This window comes from Armigeres subalbatus, unplaced genomic scaffold, assembly GCF_024139115.2.
Source record: "Armigeres subalbatus isolate Guangzhou_Male unplaced genomic scaffold, GZ_Asu_2 Contig750, whole genome shotgun sequence".
In the NCBI taxonomy this organism is placed as follows: Eukaryota; Metazoa; Arthropoda; class Insecta; order Diptera; family Culicidae; genus Armigeres; species Armigeres subalbatus.
Window position 1 is genome coordinate 78,555 of NW_026943535.1, and position 21,895 is coordinate 100,449.

At 40.9% G+C, this 21,895-nt stretch overlaps 1 protein-coding gene across 1 annotated transcript in view; it reads left to right on the forward strand.

Moving 5' to 3' along the window:
* The window catches only part of LOC134204614 (uncharacterized protein DDB_G0287625-like), a gene marked incomplete at its 5' end in the record, with an annotated part of 153,448 nt that overhangs the window by 78,225 nt on the left and 53,328 nt on the right, over positions 1 to 21,895 (forward strand). Inside the window, 9 exons of the mRNA XM_062679411.1 lie at positions 12,709 to 12,833; positions 12,986 to 13,083; positions 13,163 to 13,371; positions 13,435 to 13,587; positions 13,648 to 13,811; positions 13,892 to 14,083; positions 14,212 to 15,156; positions 15,218 to 15,364; positions 15,417 to 16,455. Coding sequence (XP_062535395.1) covers positions 12,709 to 12,833; positions 12,986 to 13,083; positions 13,163 to 13,371; positions 13,435 to 13,587; positions 13,648 to 13,811; positions 13,892 to 14,083; positions 14,212 to 15,156; positions 15,218 to 15,364; positions 15,417 to 16,455 — 3,072 coding nt within the window. The remainder of the gene's footprint in view (positions 1 to 12,708; positions 12,834 to 12,985; positions 13,084 to 13,162; positions 13,372 to 13,434; positions 13,588 to 13,647; positions 13,812 to 13,891; positions 14,084 to 14,211; positions 15,157 to 15,217; positions 15,365 to 15,416; positions 16,456 to 21,895) is intronic.

The window sequence follows — 21,895 nt, forward strand, 5'->3', positions numbered from 1 at the left end:
AAAAATAAGGAGTTGTTTTTCCACTTAACCCAGTAGGATGGGATAAGTGGAAAACCCATTTTACCTTGATCTTCAATTGTGATGAGTAGTTACATATAACTAAAATCAATACAATAATTACTCTGAGTATCTTTTGTGGAATGATTTCATTACCTTAACGGAATAGATCCTCAAGGAATTCTCGTAATAGCTAGGGAGGGCTGGTTTTGCCTTCTCGAACACTAAGTGAACGTAAAATCTATATGTTCGACCCAAAGATGAACTTTTTATAGGAAAAATGGGACTTACATGGTTATAAACTAATCAACTTAGTTTAACGAATTGAGATGATGTCTGTATGTGCGTATTTGTATGTATGTGTGTGCGCAAAGCACGTACAAAATTATCAGCTATTCTTAAGCACTTGTCCTTAACCAATTTGTTCGCAAAAAAATTGCATTCAACGGCGATACTTGTTATGAATAAAAATTAATGTGAATTATAGAATATATTTACCTATCAGTGCTATTTTTAACTTTCTTATACATTTTTTTCATATGTAAAACATGTGAAAGGCATGAATACCGGTAGGTGGATTAATCAGGCATTTTCTCATTTATATTTGTCCAATCACCACTGGAATCACAATGATAACAAAGAAGGAACATACTAAGATTCACAGATATCGAAATAAACCCTGAAGGGAAGAAAAATTGCGTAATTAGAGCATTATCCACTTCCCCCGCAGTGTTTGATACCTGGGGTAAGTGTAAAATCTTTGAATTATTTGCTTTCATGGTACAAACCACTACAAATTGAATGGGATTAGTTCAATTGTATTGTAATTGTAATTTGTGATATATATTCACTTGAAAAAGGGACAATTGGTGCAAATAAGAATTGATTTTATGAATGCAAAAATCAACTTTTCGCAAAACCTTACATTACAGTTCAAGCGTTAACCGTGTTAGTGTATGTATTATACAAATTTCAACATAGTATTAGTGTGTGCATCAAAGTTTATTCTTGCATAATGTTATGATGTGGTAAAAACTGTAAAGTATGTACAATTCCAATTTTTCGAGACGATTTTTACACTTCCCCCTTTTTCCACTTCCCCAGTGTACCTTATTATTGGGGGTGGACCACCAACGCAAAGAATGAATCTATATAGTTTGGGCGTCCCACGTCGCGAAATCCTGATCATTAAGAGTCGCAATAGTTCCATTCGTCTTGCTGGCATCCCATTAACGCAAGAATCTAGCAAGTGAATAAACTTAACAACTTGGTTACATGAAAATGAGGAAGAAGTTTGAAAAATATTCATAAGTTCTGATTAGTAATTCCACTCTCGGTTTAACTATTTCTGACAGCCAAACAACTATACTGATGAGCTATTTGAGCAATTTCTGAAAATGACGTATCCATCGTCAACTCATCAGCACATCCGGCAAAAGCATAGGATCCGGATTTATCAGCAGTAGCCATGGAATAAGTACTCAGTACATTTAGCGATAATGAAGGAAGCCCTGTACTACAGCAGCTCCAAATCACTTTTTTCAAGTAACAGCAAACCCATTCCAATCCAACAGCTTTTGCAAAATGCGGTGATATAAACAGCCAAAAATACCAAACCATGACAGATACACAGAATTAATAACCCTACTAAATGCACTTAGAAATCTGTTTCTACATCAGTCCCTTTTGTTTTACATATCTGGAACTGGAGTCTGGAGCGTTTGAAACATTTTCTTCTCACACAATTCTACTCAACATGACGGGTAATGTTAGTGTTAGTACACATCCTGGCAGACAGTGGTAAAATACTCGCTTCACGAGTTAGAACAGTGTGTAATCGTCGCCACAGTTGCGCGAATCTACTGCTGCATTTCTCTGGCACTTGCTTTGTTTACGAGTATAAGCAGAGCAGAGGAAAAAAATAGGTATGGCAATATTTGGTTCGCAAACAAAAATGACGGTTGCGCGTTTTAGTGGTTTCTTCGAATATGATTTCTCAACACTGCTCCACACCACCATAGAAAGTGCCACGTTTAGTTTGCGGGAATAAGAAATTGGCATGGAAAGATTTCCCTTCCCAACTGTTTGAAAATATTGAATTGAACAAACATTGTTTTCGAACGTTTTTTATTTTTATCAATTTCGAACATCATGCATTGACTTTTTATCTTGGCACAAAATAGACTAAGGCAATGATTGGTTACTCCTAATTCCAATATTATCCACTACACTTTGTTTGAATGTTTTTATATTTATTTTGTGTTATGTTTTCCATTCACAACGATGTGCTTGTCACGCGAACTATGTCTATGGGGAAGACTCGGATACATGGTGAGAAACGGTGATTATAAAATCGAGATCGCTACGAAATTAGGAGAGATTTCAAAAACTAGTAGCGTCTTTATCTCTCGATGGATTTTCGAGATTTTCTTATCAATCGATTCGGAAAATCTCCAGAAATCTGCCAATTCCATCGATACTTTTGATTATCAACCAACGATAAACTATTGGAAATTTATTTTCTTTCTAACACTCGGTAAAAAATCAGAACTAAGCAATCCTGTTCATGCATCCCCAACACGGAAATCAGATTGGTGTAAGGTACCATCATTTTAGCCAATTTCTTCGTTTCCCCTAAAAAAAACGTGTTTTGCGTGCGCGCGTTATTTCCATTCAGGATTTCTCGGAGAGCGGACCAGAGCGCCAAGGAGTCCAGTGACAACGACTGCTGCAGCAGTGGTAGTGTGCAGCTACGGTGGCGATCACAACAGTATCAGCGCGTCCTTCACGTCCGTGTACCAATCAGCTTCGAAGGTGATCGTCGGCGGATTTGGCAATCGACAGCGTCTGTACCAGTGAACCATCGAATGGCGGTCGCGCAGTCGAATGGTTGCTGTGAGGAACATAATTGAAAATAAATCGGTTCTTTTCAGAACCATCATTATATTTGGAAAGAAGGTAAAGTTCAGATGATTTTTCTAAAGCGCAAACGCAAATTCTCCAGTGATTTTTTTTCACGTGATTCTGTGTTCGGTTATGTGCTGTGAGTGATTCAGAATGCGCATTGTTGAGAAGAGTAACAAGTGAAAGTTGATTCTAAACGAACTTTCTTCATAAAACCATGGCGTCAGTGTCAGCCCGAGCAGCGTTCCGAGATGAATCTTTTTCAAAGTGCAAAGCATAATCGCTTGTGAAAATCCGAATGATGACATATGTGTTTCACATGGAATTGCTGATATATATACACAAATTAATACGATCATCCAAAAAAAGTGAACATATATGGACAAAAAAGATTTGATGGGCCTGAATGTATAGTTTCAGAACAGGATTGATTTTTTTTGCTAATATTTGCTATTAATTGCACTAGAATGCTTAGAAAATAACATTTTTGGATGAAAAAGGCTTATAATATGGTTCAAAATGAAGTTATCACCAATCTTATGTAACCAAAAGAAGCGCTATCCCCAGACCGTAAAGCGATACAATGACAGTTTTCAAAAATTGTTTTTTTTCGGGACCACGCTATCTAAATTTAGAATTTTTGTCATAAATCAACTTATATGAAATAAAGTTATTATTTTTTAAATAAAAATGCTTACAATTTATTTTTTTACAACTTTGTAACTAACTCGAATGATTAACCTTCCTAGTGCATTAAAAAAAAGTTACACATTGTGCATTAGCGGGTCAAAAATGACCCCAAATTGAATTCGCTCCCAAAAGTTCATTTTCAAACCGATTCTCAATCTTTTGGAACCAAATTGAAGGTATGGATTCCACAGATTCTTGCAATTTGGCCATTCTGGTTCCCAGGAATCTATTTTGAAGGAACATAGATTCTTAAGCCAATTTTTGGCGTGATTTCTTGCCTCTCGAAGGGTGATTTTGGAAATGCTCATTAATTTGCGTAGCAATAATTCTATTAGAATGTAGCCATTGTCCATTTCCATGGATCAACACAATTCCTGGTTATTTCACGGTCCGGTGTCCCTCCGGAAGATCCGGAACATCCGTAGAAGTGGTCAATTCATTGAACTCATCCTAGAAGAGCGCGGTTTTTTTCCAAAGCTTTTAATTATCGAACGCTGAGTAACAAATGATTGTGATGACCCATTTTGATGGACCTGCGTGGCCACCGGAGGTCCTTCAGAAGATCCTGAACATTCGGTGAAGTAGTCAATTCATGGAACTCATCCTAGGAGAATGCAGTTTTCACAAAGCTTTTGATTATCGTAATTTGAGTAACAAATGATTTGTGATTACTCATTTTGCTGGAACTGGGTGGCCACCGTAGTTTTCAGGAAGATCCGGAACATCCGTAAAAAGGGTCAATTAATGAAACTTATCATATAAGAGCGCGGATTTTTCCAAAACTTTTTATTATCGAACTACGAGTAACAAATGATTGTGGTGACCCATTTGGATGGACCTATATGGCCGATAGTCCTTCAGAAGATCCGGAACGTCCGTAAAAGAGGTCAATCCATGAAATACATAATAGAAGAGCGCGGTTTTTTTCAAAGCTTTTCCTTATAATACTTTGAGTAGCAAAAGATTGTGGTGACCTATTTGGATGGATCTGGGTGGCCGCCGGAGATGCTCCAGAAGATCCGGAACGTCCGTAAAAGTGGTCAATTTATGAAACACGTCATAGAAGAGCGCGTTTTTTTCCAAAGCTTTTCCTCATAGTACTTTGAGTAGCAAATGATTGTGGTGACCTATTTTGGTGGATCTGGTGGCCACCGGAAGTGCTCCAGAAGATCCAGAACGTCCGTAAAATGGTCAATTCATGAAACTTATCATAAAAGAGCACGGTTTTTCTAAAGCTTTTCATTATCGAACTTTAAAAAAAAATTCTATTATCGAACTCTGAGCAAGATACGAAGGAATGTCGTGACCCGTTCTTATTTACCAAAGTGACTACCGGAGGTCTTACGGAAGATACGGAACATCGGTTAAAGTGGTTTATTTATGTAATACATACTAGAAGATCCTATTTTTTTTAATTTCCTTGTCGTACTCTGAACATGCAATTATTGCCGTGAATGTCCGTATCATACGTAAAAGAAATCAATTCATAAAACCCACCTTAGAAATGGCGTGTTTTCCATAGAAGATGAAGCACACTATTCTTCTAAACCTTTTTATTTTCCTAATTTTAGAAACAAATGATCGTAACCAATTCGCATGGATTGCCCACTGTATGTCCGTAAAATCGGTCAATTCATGAAACTTGTCATAGTTTTCCTATTTTCGTATCCTGAGTAATGGATGATCGTTGTAACCCATTCTCAGGAACGTGTGTAGTCACGAATGAAACTCCGCAAGATCAAAAAATCTGTAATTATAGTCAATTCATAAAAATTAAGATGATGACACTATTTTTTTTGAAAGGACAATCACATTAACCCAGAAAATATTTTCAAGTATGGCATAATTTGCTTCCATGATCGATATTCACCATTCACCACGAATTGACCACTTTAACGGATGTTCCAAATCTTTCGGAAGACCTCGGTAGCCACCCAGGTCCTTCAAAAAGGGTCATCATAATCATTTATTACTCAGCGTTCGGTGATTCAGCTATTCCATGGTGAGTTTTATGAATTGACCACTTCTACGGATGTTCCAGATCTTCTGGAGGAACTCCGGTGGCCACCATAATCATTTTTTACTCAGTGTTCGATAATGAAAAGCTTTGGAAAAACCGCACCCTTTTATGATAAGTTTTATGAATTGGTCATTTTTACGGACGTTCCGGATCTACTGGAGGACCTCCGGTGGCCACCCAGGTTCACCAAATTGGGTCACCACAATCATTTGTTACTCAAAGTACGATAATGAAAAGCTTTGGAAAAAACGCGCACTTCTAGGATGAATTCCATGAATCTATACCATTTCGTCGAAAGACATTTCGTCGAATGACATTTAGTCGAATGACATTTGGTCGAAAGGACATTACGTCGAATGGACGTTTGATCGAAAGGACATTTAGTCGAAAATGATTTTTAACCCACTAGAGACGTAGGACATTTGATCGAATGACGTTTGGTCGAAAGGACACTACGTCGAATTGACATTTAGTCGAAATCAGTTTTCTGAAAGAATCTTCGTACATTTGGTTATATGACGTTTAGTCGAAAGTGGATTTTCGAATTGATAATCTTGGTACATTTAGTCTAATGACGTTCCGTCGAATGGATATTTGAAAAAAAAAGAACTTAAGCCAATAACAATTAAAAAATAAATGATTTATTGCGGTATTCCTAAAAGTCATATAATTATTGTTCTAAGATTGTCCAAAGAATGATGGGCTGATAAAAAGAATAAATAATACGAAAACGGTGAATATTGCGATATTATTCTCGACTGGATATTGACTTCCGCGAACCCCTCTAACCGACTACATTGAATCTATACCACCTGGTCAAAAGAAATGTAGTCGAATGATGTTTCGTCATTACACATGACGCCGAATATACATTACTACCGTTACACGCATAACTGTCCCATGTACATCGGAAATTCTAGCAAATATGGGACGAATATGCGTGTGATGGCAGATTAGGTCATATGATCATTTGGTCGAAATTAAGTTTTCGGCCAATAACTAACGAATTATGGTTGAAAGACCATTTTATACTGAACTAATTATTGTATACATATTGAGTCGAAGAAAGAGTATCAATGAAAAGAATAAAAAAACATTTCCATTCGACCAAATGTCGATCAACGGAATGTTCTAAAGCCGACTACGATGAAGTATTAGCAAAATAACATTGATATCATTGGTTTTAGACCATGTGCCGAAAATAGAATAGAGGGTATACTACCGCTAACCACAAGTCGAGCACATCTGTACATGGAGCCCCATATACAGATGTGCTCGACTTGCGGTAAGCGGCAGTATATATTTTGCTACTTCTGAAGGTTTGCAATTTTTCAATAATCCAACAGGTCTCCAGAAGTTTCTGTTAGCTCAGATGAAAAACCCTCATTGGCTTCCTTACTCGCTTCTTCAGCTGCTGATTGAAATTCCTCATGTCCACTGAATTCCTCCAACCAGCTTATTCTTGTATCTTTTGGATTATTTAACCAGAAATGTCTAAATCTCCTTTCGACTAAATGTCCATTCGACCAAATATCCATTCGACTAAATGTTCATTCGACTAAATGTCCATTCGACCAAACGTCCATTCGACTAAATGTTCCTTCGACCAAATGTCCTTTCGACCAAATGTCATTCAACTAAACGTCATTCGACGAAATGTCATTCGACGAACTGTCCCAAAGCCGAATTCCATGAATTGACAATTTTTACGGACGTTCCAGATCTTCTGGAGCACCTCCGGTGGCCACCCAGGTCCACAAAAATAGGTCCTCACAATCATTTGGTACTCAAAGTACTATAAGGAAAAGCTTTGGAAAAAACCGCACCCTTTTATGATAAGTTTCATGAATAGGTCATTTTTACGGACGTTCCGGATCTACTGGAGGACCTCCGGTATACCCAGGTCCACCAAATTGGGTCACCACAATCATTTGTTACTCAAAGTACTATAAGGAAAAGCTTTGGAAAAAGCACCCTTTTATGATAAGTTTCATGCATGGGCCATTTTTACGGACGTTCCGGATCTATTGAAGGACCTCCGGTGGCCACCCAGGTTCACCAAAATGGGTCACCACAATAATTTGTTACTCAAAGTACTATGAGGAAAAGCATTGGAAAAAGCCGCACCCTTTTATGATAAGTTTCATGAATAGGCCATTTTACGGACGTTCCGGATCTATTGAGGACCTCCGGTGGCCACCCAGGTTCACCAAATGGGTCACCACAATAATTTGTTACTCAAAGTACTATGAGGAAAAGCTTTGGAAAAAACCGCACTTTTTTATAATAAGTTTCATGAATTGGCCATTTTACGGACGTTCCGGATCTACTGGAGGACTTCGACACCCTTCGAGAGGCAAGAAATCACGCCAAAAATTGGCCTAAGAATCTATGTTCCTTCAACATCGATTCCTGGGAACCAGAATGACCAAATTGCAAAAATCTGCCCGTAGCGACATCCGTGGATTCCATACCTTCAATTTGGTTCCAAAAGATTGAGAATCGGTTCGAAAATGAACTTTTGGGAGCGAATTCAATTTGGGGTCATTTTTGACCCGCTAATGCACAATGTGTCACTTTTTTTGTTGTGACGTTCCTAGAGGTCGCTGATAGCTGGTTATCTCCCCAAAATTTTCATTTCCAAAAGTTAGGAAAAGTCAGGAAATTTCAACGCCCTATCTCATTTGATTACAAAGCTACAACGTTTTTAAATCATCTCTGGGCCAAAATAGACCCCAATGCACTAGGAAGGTTAAAAAATACGTTTCACAAAATTTGTCACAGGGCCACCCTAATGACAACTTACACCGAAAATAGATATTTTCTTGAAGACCATTTATCCTGAAGACGTCACAATTCTAGTGCTGCTTGTTTATGAATTATCGAATTATGTCGTAAAATTCGACGATTCCGACCATTGTGCAATGCAGCTAATTTATTAACATGATGACTGAAGAAAAATCGATGGCGTCAGTATCGGTCCTTACGACGACTGTCGTTTGGTGTTTGCCCTCAAATATGTTTTCACTATGGAAAATGCCTCCAAAAATGTATTCATAACAGAAGGTTGATCCGAGAAAATTTTTCTTCATAGTACAAAGCATAATTGATTGGCGACGGCAGAATGTTGCCGTACGTCTCAAGTACGTGTCGAAAAAAAAACGCTTCAATGAGTTAACTCGTCCGATGACTTAATAATATTAGATAGCGTCAGTATTGGTGGCCGTCTGCAGCTGATCGTTGCAGAAATTTGTTTTCGGACGACATCCGAATTTTGTTCAGTTACCACACCGTACGAATGAATTCATTGCACCGCTTCTCTCCGACAGGCTTTTGATTCCGCTGCCGACGGCATCGTTACGATCGAATTGTTTGCCTTCGTCAAGCGATTGTGCTTTGAAATATGATGAAACATTGACTCAGATTAACAAATGGTGGTCCTGAAAAATCGAATTAATGTACATTTTCAATCACTTATAGCAACAGAACCAAACTCAAAATTTTGCGAGAAAATTTTCACCGACCACCGCCAAACCGATGAAGAAAGTTTTTGGCCGCCGTTTGTGAAAAAAAATATTTCAGCGTTCGACGAACTGTCTGCCGCCAAGTGATTGTGTTTTGTATTGTGATGAATATTTGTCTCAGATCAACTTTCTCTGTAATTATTCTCGCCCCTGGGCAATAAAACCAAAGTCAGAATCTTGAAAATAAGGTTGATTCACGCTGGTGAGAATCAAATCGATTGAGACGCCAATTAATTTCTGCAGCAATACCCGAATAAACGCCGATAGCCTCCGCTCTGGAGGCCATGATTCTACGACCCACGCTAAGTTTTTTTTGTATTTCGTCTCGGATCATTTCTTTTATAAGGCAGCAAAATAAAATTTCCATAATAAAATTGAAATTTTCCATAAAAATTAATAAATTGCCACTAAAGAAATCAGGGTATGATTCATTTTAATTTGGGGAAACCGCCAAATGTTGAACGGTTTATTTTGTCGCCTATTGTTGAACTCCCATAAGCAATGCACGTGCGTTCAACAATAGCCGAAGAAATTAGCCGTTCAACATTTGGCGAATTACCCTTTTCATTTATTTAGTCTACATCTAAACAGATAACACTGATTCATCAATTTGACGCCACAATACACGGTTCGAGGCCGCATCTCTCCATCTTCGAATACGCCCACGCTCGCCAAGTCGTTTTGCACCTGGTCTGCCCATCTCGCTCGCTGCGCTCCACGCCATCTCGTACTTGCCGGATCGGAAGCGAACACCATATTTGCAGGGTTGCTGTCTTTTTATTATTTATCTCAATAATACCCACTTCAAACCACTAACAGTACATAACCAAACTCAGAATCTGGCGAGAAAATTTCACTGGCCACACATTTGATAAGTCACAGTACACTAGGGTGGCTCAAAAAACACTTTTTCAATTTTTTTGATAGGCCGCCCACTTATTCGGTTCTATTTGATGCCCTGATGCTCTGGACAAAATTTCAGCCAAATCGGTCAACGCTTGGGCAGTGCTAAACTCTTTGGAAGTTTATATGGAAAAATGTATGCAGAAACATCCAAAAACAATGATTTGCAGTTGGACGGCACAATTTACGATCAAGAACCATGATACTCATTAAGTTTTTGTAAAATAAAATACAGAATGTTATGCTGAAAACCGCGAGAAGATTAGAGTTTATTACGCAAAGATATTAGCATTTTACTGGAGTGTTGTAGGAGTGAATTTATTTCTTTTCAAAGGTAAAAGAAACGAAATTTGCTCAAACCCCACTGCAGAGAAATGCTGATAACTTAGCCGAGCAAACTCGAATCTTCTCGCGGTTTTCTGCATAACATTCTGTATTAAATTCTCCAAGATCTGAATGAGTATCATAGTTCTTTATCGTGAGTTGTGTAGTCCAGCTGCAATTTACTGTTATTGGATGTTTCTGCATACATTTTTCCATATAAACTTCCAACGAGTTAACACCGCCCAAACGTTGACCGATTTAACTGAAATTTTGTCCAGAGCATCAGGGCATCAAATAGACCTGAATAAGAGGGCGGCCCATCAAAAAATTGAACAAAGTTTTGCCATACTAATTTGAGCCACCCTACAGTACACCTTCACTTTCTTCCGGATATAATGGTGACAAGAACCGATTTCTTTTCAATAATATCTTCAATCCCTATAAGCAACCACTCAATAGGTTGAATCCTGTGAGACAAATCTGACTTGAGAGCTGCTTCCCGACCACTCACAGAAAATCTCAATTGATGCTGCTGTTAGGGCGAGGCTAATGACCCACCGTTTTATTTTTCTTGGTGAAGTGCTATTTGGCCGAAGGTCACTAGCCGAATATACAATTTAGCCGAACAGACCATTAGGCCGAAAGTCATTTTTCCGGAAAAGTCATTTGACCGAAAGGGTCGTTTGGCACTCCTTAATTCACATTTTCAAAGTGAGAAGAGCGATGTGGGACGTCAAATGTCCTATTCGGCCAAATGTCCTTTACGGCCAAATGTACTATTCGGTCAATTGACCTATTCGGCCGCATGGCCGGTTCGGCCAAAAGGGTTTCTGCCAGATGGGTTGGGTGGGATGGGTGCATAAAAAGAGCATTATTTCACGCGCACGTCATTTTCGTTCAAAATTTCAAGGAGGCCGGTCGACGGCGTTCGGCAACGGTTCTATCTGCAGCAGATAACAGCGATTTCACTGGCAGTCATCGATGGCGGAGCGGCGAATCATCGGGTGGCGGTCGCACCAGTCCTCATTAATGGAAGCAATTCTTAAATCAAATTTCTCTCGCAAGGTTTACTATTGAGAGGTGCCTGATAGTGGTTGAAGAAACCAATTAAGGAAAATAAATATGTAGGTTCTTGTCAGAACCAACATTATGCTAGGAAGTTGTGAAAGACTGTACTGTGTCTATGGCAAATTCATGGCCAGTAAAACTTCCTCGCAAGATTCTGGTTTTTTTTTTTGTGGGTTATTTCAAATGTGTATTGAGAATTAATCGGTCCTTTTCTTAATCTCAGTCATCTTTTAAAAGTACAAACCATAATCACTTGTTGGACATTGGAGCGAGCTGCTACATTAAAAATTATTCGTATTGTTGTGGCTGAAGAAAATATAATGGCGTTAGTATCGTTAGTGGCGGCCGTCGGCAAGTGGTTGACAAGAAAATGCATTGATTGTATTTATCGATTTGGCTGTCGTACGCGAAAAGTGAAATTTATCCGCAAGACTCTGACTGATTTTCCGAGTGTTTTTGCGAATAGATAGAGGCGTCTATATTGAAGATTAATTATTTATTGAAATGTCAAGTTATTCTGTTATGGCGATTTCTATTTATCTTTAATTTAAAGTTTAAATTAATTTTGAATGGGCTTGATTTAAATTCAGGTATGAATTAGAATGGTAAAATTATTGTTAAAAGCATTTTAATCGGTAGGGTTACGGATGGCAGGGTCTTATTCCCAGCACAGGCTTGAAAGACCAAAGATACAAACATTATTTTGTCAAAACACCTCCGTAATCACGTGGGCTTACTCGAGAATTTACGATGCAGCTAGATGAAATTGAACTTGAAAATGCGATTGCGACTTCCGATATATCGAGGCGTAATAGCCTACCGGGAATACCTATCAATACCATATATAAAAATATACAGTTGCAAATTGTATACAAAACTTTGAAACGATCTTCTTATGATGAGTTCGAAATTCCTGTCGAAGATAAATTTTTGAATCCATTTTTCTAATTCAGTGGAAACATAATTGAACAAGTTTGGTATATTCCTGACATTCAGGATGTTTTTCTGAAATAACTTCTTTCACAAGGTACATAATTCAAATTATTTCTTGATCGAATATGGAAAAAAAGGCAGTCGGATTCCTGTAAGTAAACAAACGCCACTTAATAAACCAAATAAATAACCTAATGGCAATCTACCACTCTGACACCCAACGGCCAATGTACATGTGGTTTCGATACGCTCCGTACGTTGTCCCAATTTAACGAACCGATTCAGCAATGCTGATGCCATAAATTGTCTTTATACTCACCCACACTCTTCCCTTACTACTTGCAGCACTGGCTGGATCCAGCATCCCGACTATCCCGGCAGTTGAAGGGCGGCAAGCAACCTTTCGACCTGTACTTCGGGGTGAAATTTTACGCCTGCGATCCGTGCAAGCTGGTGGAGGAAATTACGAGGTAAGTATCCGGTCGATGGTCAGCTGCGTCAGTTGGACATAAATCGGTTCGACCCGCTCCGGTCCGTTCGGGTCGGTAGAGCACTTTTTCGGGGGTGATTAACAGTATTGTTGTTTTCATGGCTCGTTGCCATCGTCGTCTGGTCCATATAGGTACCAACTGTATCTGCAGGTCAAGCAAGATATCCTCCAGGGCCGGTTACCGGTGTCTTTCGAACTAGCTGCCGAGCTGGGCGCCTATGTAGTGCAAGGTAAGAACAGACAGCGTAAATCCAATTTAGAACGGCAACATAAAACTGATTCTGTACTTCGGTTGTTTCCGGTTGGCAGCTGAATTGGGTGACTATGACCCCCGCAAGCATCCGCCCGGGTACGTGTCCGAGTTCCGGCTACTCAACAACCAAACCAAGGAAATCGAAAGCCGCATCCATGAGTTCCATGTGCAGCTCAAGGGTATGGCTCCCTCGCAGGCCGAGTTTAACTACCTCGACAAAGTCAAGTGGCACGACATGTACGGAGTGGATTTGCATCCGGTGCTGGTAAGTTAGAAAGTTCGGACTCGTGCTTCTTTGTAGCAATACAATTCTCTTTTTTTCTGGAAGGGAGAAGATAGCGTAGAATATTTTCTGGGTCTAACACCTGGAGGAATCGTTGTGCTACGAAACAAGACAACAGTAGCGCACTACTACTGGCCTCGGATAGCCAAAGTCTACTTCAAAGGGCGCTATTTTATGTTGCGGGTCTGTGATAAGAATGTGAGTAACAGTCGGCCTTGTTACTGGCATTTGAACTGATTTGGATTTTTTTCTCCTCAGAACGAAATCAGTACATATGGCTTCGAAACACCAAAAAAGAGTGCCTGCAAGCATCTGTGGAAATGCTGTGTAGAGCATCACTCATTTTTCCGGCTGGTTCGAACTGCTCCAATGCAGACCACATCCGGTGCAGCGAGCTTGACCTCGTTGAGCTCCAAATTCAGGTACAGGTCTGTTATCTCACGATTTCAGAAATTTAATTACATCATTGGACCGAGATATCGATTTAAAATATCTTTTACAGTGGACGAACTGAAAGACAGCAGATAAAAGAAGTCCTGGCGCAACAACGAGCCCCACCAGCATTCACCCGAACGCCCTCAAGAAGGCAACCTCGACGGATCGTGGACGATCAACCAGAGGAGAAAATTTTTGATGCACCAAAATACATTCAGCAGGAGATCAAGACCGTTTCGATACCTCAACCGGCTCAGACGTGAGTAGCAACCTGCCTCATACACGTATTCTTGTATTCTTCACAGTGTCGTCGATCTTTATTTCTATTTCACCCTTTCCTTTCATCTGTTTGTGCACCTCTTTCCGTCTCTTCTCCTTCTTCTACAGGTATGACAGCCCTTATCGTTCTACTTGCAGCATACCGGCTGTATTGAATACTAGTAGTAGCAGCAAAGGGCATCCTCAGCCCCCAGATTCTCCTCGGAGTACCCGAAGTGCACCATGGATGCGTTCCCAACAGCGGGGACTTTTCGGAATCAATTCCAGCCCGAAATCGGTTCGGTCCGCCTCCACGCGTATGAGTGCCCCTGTCAACAATACCAATCGAATGCGATCGAGTTCGGTGGAAAGTCATTCGTCCAACGAATCTCGATCGGGGCGCAGACGCCGTCACCGCAGCCGCCGTGTTTCCGACAACGAAAGCGAGATGTCCCGCGGGTCCGGTCGCTCCGGGCGATCGCATAACTCCCATCGTAAACATCGTCGTCATCGTTCCAAGAATCGTCGCAATCGCTCGGATACGGAAAGTCGCGATCGCAGCTATTCCGGTCATCGACGATCTACGGAGTCGATTGAGTTGGTCGACTCCGGAGAACAGTGGCTCGAAGTGCAACGCAAACAAGCAGACAACGTCCACAAGGCAGCCGTCATTAAGAGTAGCCAGGTTATCAAGGGTTCCACTCCGGATTCGGGTATTTCCCACCATCATCGGAGTCGACGGCATCGGAAGCATCGTTCCCCGTCGGAGAAGATTTGGTCCAGCGAACTGACCAAGCACTTGCAGTTTGATCTCGTCGACACGACCGGTATGACTGAGGATCAGCTCAGAGAAATACCCTACACCGTGGTGGAAACGAACCATAATGCTACCAAAAAACCCAATGCCCTTAAGGTACACAAAACTAGTCATCACGATCACCAGCGGATTGATCGGATACGAGAATACCCGAAGGAGAATGTGAACGAGCACATGAGTGCAGTCAACGGATCGATCCGGTCCGCCAGTACGATCAGTTCTTCTCGGGACTACGATCGTAATTCGGGGTTGATCAGGTAATGTTTCAGCGATCTTTTTGACGATTTCTGGGTATAAATGAACGAGAATCTTTTGCAGAATGATGTCCAGCATGAGTATGGGTGATTTTATCTCTACATCGGCATCGAGCTTGAGTCCGCTGGACAGTTATGGACTTCGTGATAGTCATGCACATACGGATCATGGTCTAGGTGCAGATCAAGATTACGAATACTCTTCCGAAAGGTAAACTACATGTGAACGTTTATAGGCATCTTAAACACAAATTGCTTTTCAGGTCCAGTGACAGCGCCAAGTACGGTACCAACAAATCTTCTGGAGCCTCGGTAACCTCAGCGCATACCAAATCGTCTTCGTCGAACAACATGAAGAGCCACCACCATCCCGTGAGTAATAGCGGTAGTTGCTGTGCAAACACCGTAACATCCGCCACGAGAAAGCCTCCGCTCTGCCCGAACCGGCAGCAGAAGGTCGCGATTCCCGGTGTACATAGCACTTCGGCATCATCCAACAGTCGCCTAATTAATAACAGTAACACACACTTTCAAAACAATCACTACACCTTTAGCCTAACACGAAATTTCTCTCCGACCTCCGGGGGTGACCCCGGTGGTCACGGCGGTAACCAAGCAGGAGGTCGAACCGCTTTTGGGACTAGCACTAGTACTGGTTATGGGTTGAACTCGTACGGTTATATCGACTCGGCCGCGACCCTGTCATCGACATCGCCGTATCACTACTACTACGACGGAACCGGATTCCGCTGTACCACCGGGCAGTCACCGGGATTCGGTGGTAACCATCCCGTTGCTGGTGGTGGTATCGGATTGGACAGCTCTCGGCTGGGTTCCATTAGGGGAACCAAGTCCGACATTGGGGTTCCGATCCGGCCTAAGCACTACCACCGACAGCAACAGTACATTACGAGTATTCATAACTTCAATCGGCATGGTAATGGAGGTAGCAAACGGATCATGACTCCGTCCACCAAAACGGACTATTTGGAAAATTACAAGACTGGAGTCGAAAGACTTAGACAAAATGGTAGCTTTGTCAATAGTAATAACAACAGCAGAACTAGCAACAACAACAATAATAACAACAGCCCAACGGAAATATTCAAAGGACTTCTGAATACGTCCACAAGTGCGCAAAACATTGCCAATAATAATTACCAGCCACCACTTCCGATTACCAACAGCCCGAGCAGTGGAAATCTCAAAAGATCATCCGCCGGTAAGGGTCCCTTGGTCTATATGGATAAGAATCAAAACAGCAGAAGTAGTCCGCTGGGTAATCCTCCCAATCAAGCGAACGTGAGTACCATCGTTTTGAGTACGTTTGCTTGTGCACGTGATCCCGTTTTGATCCTGCTCGAATGTCTGCCTGAAATAGCTGTTGCGATCCGTTTGATGTCCCTGCATGTTTCCCAGAGTTACAAGTTGAATCCCTATCCTATTAATGATATGAGTGTATTACTTCTTCGGTTAATGATTTACAATGATTTGGAAATGTTAATATCATCTTCCAAACTTAGACGTACATGTTCATGATAGAATTAGACGCGAAAAAAAAGATTTGATAGTTTCGTGGAGGGATATAAACAGTGGAAAGATATCAGCTTCCACACTGATACTCTTCCCTCCCTCTTCATACGGGAACTTGGCATAAGGAAGGTCGTGAGATTTATACCATCACAAATATTACCCTCCGCTCGCTTTCATAAAACATTCTTATTCGCTTCTATGAAATATTCTTCATGCCTGCCGTATCCCAACGGAACTATCAAATCTATACTTTCGCCTCTAATTCTATCATGAACATGAGTTTGGAAGATAAAATTAGCATTTCCATATTATTGAATCCCTATTGTTTTTATTTTTGTTATTAGAAGTTGCATGCACTTACCACAATTTCATCAGGCCCTACAGTGTAATTGCACGATGAATGATTTAACGTATTTTGAATTCTTTTTTCCCAATTTGTGTATATATACTTTTAAATGTGTGCTTCAGTCATCTAATATAGATTGCCAGCTGGTATGCAGTTCTGAAATTTGATGAAAGCTACATAAGGCTCCATTTAGAAGAAGATAAATGTTTACGAAGTACTAAATGGCATTAGTCAGAACAAAGAGAACATATGTTTCCAATTCCATCTCACAGATCATATATTCATCTCTTCGCGAAAAAAATACAGCTCCAATCATGTCTTTAAAAATAAAATAATTTCCAATGCTTTTTTATGAAGTTCTGGAACAGCAATCCCACATATATGTTCTAGATAGGAGGTCAACAGAAATCTGTTGAAAACTTTGCAGAACCCCAACCGCACCAAGCGGTTTTTTGATACTTTGCTGGGGGAAGGAACACGAAGCATCATTTATGAAAAATATTTATAAGGGAAAGGGTCAATCGGCCGAAAACCAAGGGAAGGGTCTATCGGCCGAAGGCCACTAGGCCGAAAGTTGCTTGGCCGAATATATCATTTGGCCGAACCAACCATTTGGTCGAAAGCCGTCATTCAACCGAAATCTTCGTCGTTTTTGAAGACTTTCCCCGTTTTTCTGAGCGTGCCCTTCATAATAGCCTAGAGTTATTTTTATTGAGCGAAGTTTTGGTGAGTTTGGTATCCTTTAGAACAAAAACAGCATCGTTGTCTTCGTACCACATCACATGTTTCGCCTAATGGTACGATGCCATATCCAACTGAACCAGAGTGCAGGGTTTGCAGAAATCGCTCTCAATAGATACCGAACAACGATAAAAGAGAAGCAAAAACTGTTCCGAATCATAACAAGCCATGATAACAAATTTATCAAACTTGTATAGTTGCTCGAATTTTTCACCATACATTGAAATAGTCAATTTCCAGCAAATCACCGCACTAAATACCGGAAAGTAGAAAAAATAGATTTTAATACATGATACCAGATCCGCATCTTTCCCGAAAAAAGTATAGTAAATTTTTTTGTCGTACATATTTGATCGGGAGATTCTTTGCAGCATATCCTTCAACAAGACACCAAAAATTGAGCTTACAAGCTACAATCATCAAATTTAGGAATCAGTTCATATGTGAAATTTTAAAAACGAACGATAAAATTTTTGAGGTTGTAAATAATAAGTGATACAGTGAACTCTCCCTTACTCGATATTGAAGTGACCATCCATCTCAGAAGGTATCGAGATAGGGAACACATTTATATTTCTATTTCAAAATATCAAACTCTTTTCATAGCATGTAGAATGCTTCAGGGTTTTGGCCAAATGTCAAACTCTATTTGGCCGAATAGTTACAATTTTGTGAACTGAGAGTTTCGAAGCGAATGAAATGACAAGTGAGATGTTCGAAATAAGAACTGATAAATGGAAGTGATTCTGTGAAGAAATAAATAATAGTAAGAAGTGAGAAATTAAAAGTGACTGGTGCGAAGTGAGATATGATAGTTGCGAAGGGAAAAGTAGGAAATAAGAAGAGCGGAACCAGAAGCAAGAGGTGAGAAGTGAGAGATGGTAATTGGGTAATGAGAAGCATTATGTTGAGAAGTGAGAAGTTTGTGGTGAGATGTGAAAAAATAAGACAAACAGAAAAAGGAAAAAGGAAAGAAGAGGACGAAGAAAGAAGAGAAAAGAAGGAATAGGGCACTGCACGGAAACATCTCTTTCTCTTTCGTTCCTTATAAATTTTGACGTTTACTGGCCTTGTTGTTTTCTAATTTCTTTGTAGCGAGAAAGAGACAAAGCAGTCCGTGCAGTGCCCTATAGGGAAGAGGGAAGAAGGAAATTAAAAGCATAAGGGCGAAGGAGGAAGAAAGGAAGAGGAAAGGAAAACAAGGAGGAGAAAGAAAAAAAAGAAGGGGGAAGAAAATAGGAGGGAAGAAGAGGGAAAAAAATAAAGAACAGGATGAAGAAAAATGAAAAGGGAGGAGAAAAAAAAGAAAAAGAGGAGAAAAGGTAGAGGGAGAAGGAAAATAAAGAAATGGAGAAAAATTAAGGAAGAAAAAGTTGGAAGTAATGATTATTTCTGTATTCATCATTCACTTTGAAACGGTTCAAGATCGGTTGGATTCGATTCTGGTTTCCTTCGACTGACTTCACTTTAGCGCCAAGCAGACGATTAAATCGTTTGCTTGTGAAGCAGCAATATTTGTATGCCCGGCGAGACTCAGGGCGAGTCCATCAAAACACGCGGAAATAACGAAAGCGAGTCCGACCTATCCGACCACAATTTTCAACCCAACGGCAAAGGACGCAAAAATCCTCCAAAATACCCAAAATCCACTAATCCCACCAATCAAAAACTTCCTTCCTCTAAAGTGATTTAGCAAACATTCAATTCACAGGTGTATTGTCAAGTTCTCAAATCCTCTAGCTTCTACTTAACTGACTCCAATTGAAATTTTGTGCACGGCCGTGCTTCTAGGCTTGGTCCCTTTCGCTTTCTACTCTACTGTTTACATATAGTATAGATAGATCTGACCTTGAATCATGCTCGCTCAGCTCGAGCTCAGGTTGGTCCAACGATGGATGCGGTGAAGGCGTAGCGGAGCAGTTTCGGCTGAGTACGCCGCCGGTGCGACGATTGCTAGCTGTGTTGGTGGCGAGTTTGCCGCCGGTGCGACGAAGTGGTCTAATGGTGCGTGTGCGACGAATGCTGTGAGTTGGCAACGAATCGTGCCGCCGACGCGACGATGGCTGTCCAGTGATGTTCGTGTGCGACGAACGCAGTTTCGTGCCGCCGGAGCGACGATGGCTGTCCGTGTAGTAGTGGGTACGATGTCGGTGCGTCGATTCGCGCTGTAGGATGTGTCCTTCGCACGATGACCAACGTGGCGGTGCCCGTCGACTAGAGATCACCCAGCGATGCTGTGGGTGGTTCGCTTGGTGCTGTAGTGTGCGCCGACACTACCTCGTGCAAATCGTTTGGACGTCGATCTGCCAGCTGTCTCGAGGCCAACGAGAAAGGGAGAATGCGTCCGGCTGTTGGCTACCGAATAGCGATTCTCGGGAGAGGTGGTGTTCTCCCTGGCCCGTAGGTGCAACCACTGGCCCGACGATGAGGCTTAAAGCCTACAAACCGCCAAGGCTTCTGGATCCACCCAGAGGATCCGGAATGGTCGAATCCTCCTACACCTACCTCCGGTTCTAGAACCCGGCAGGAACACCTTCGCGTGAAGGATTTAGATTCCTTCACGAAAAAAAAGAAGACACACACGAATCGATTAGCACCAAATACACAATATAGACGGCACAAAATTCTCCCTCCGACTCAGTCATTAGTTTTTTCACGAGCTTACCTGAGCCTCGAGCAGCAGATTCTGAATTTAGCTGGTTTGGCGACAGCTTTAATCTATTCTAAGATCTAGAAAAGTGACACAAATCCTAATTAAACTACCTCATCATCATGGCGGATTTACCAACTCACTTTGGAAATCTTCGTTTCCACTCACTGGGCCTACTATTTTTCCACGTTTTTTAAATAATTTTCCGAATAATTACTAGAATAATTAAAAAAGCAATAATACAATTTTAGGATAATCGTTCGATCTGAGCCTAACTCACATAACTTTTTCAATCAGCTAACAGTCACTTTTCAACTTTCTATACTTCCACAAACTTTTGGGACCACGTCCGCTTTTAATCACTGATCGAATCGGAAAGACTTTTGATTGGGTTTCTTACTTCTTAGTTAGCTTTATTCTATTATAATGATTCAAACAATTGCCGTTAAAATTGAACTCATGAGTAAAACAAATAATTTAATATCGTGAGTGGGCATAAAAATTGTATCGGGATAAGGTAATAGAATAATTTGGCTATCCACCGCGAGAAGGCGCGAATGTCATAAAACGGCAGAATATGGCTGCGATCTGTAGCTTCTGATTTGAATCAATCTTACTTCAGACGGAAAGGTTGATCAATCGAACTGAAACAGAATATTTTGTCTAATCTTGTAACATAGTTACAACTTCGCACTTCTCGCCTTTCAATTCTCACATCTAACTTCTCACTTATTACTTTTCACTTTTCACTTCTAGCTTCTCTCTTCTAGCTTTTCACTTCTCACTTTTCACTTTCCTTTTCTACTCCCGAATTTCTTCTTCTCTTCCTTTTTCCTTCTGACTTCTAACTTCTTACTTTTCACTTCTCAGTTCTTACTGCTCACTTTTCACTAACTACTTCTCACTTTTCCCTTCACTTTTCTCAATTCACTTCCTACTTCCCACGTCTTATTTCTTATGGGATGTTGCAACGGATTTTTTCCTGGCTTGAAAAAAGCGTTTTAGAAAACAATGTCCATTTTATATAGCTTTATAGCTTAAATTTTTCATTCAATTATCAATTTTTATTGCACTTCATTCATTTCATTTCATTTATTTAGTTAACATCTAAACTGATAACACTGAATCAACAATTTGACGCCACAATGCACGGTTCGAGGCCGCATCTCTCCATCCTCGGATACGCCCCACGTTCGCCAAGTCGTTCTGCACCTGGTCTGCCCATCTCGCTCGCTGCGCTCCACGCCGTCTCGTACCTGCCGGATTGGAAGCGAACACCATCTTTGCAGGGTTGCTGTCCGGCATTCTTGCAACATGTCCTGCCCATCGTACCCTTCCGGCTTTAGCTACCTTCTGGGTACTGGGTTCGCCGTAGAGTTGGGCTAGCTAGTGGTTCATCTATCGCCGCCACACACCGTCTTCTTGCACACCGCCAAAGATGGTCCTAAGCACCCGTCTCTCGAATACTCCGA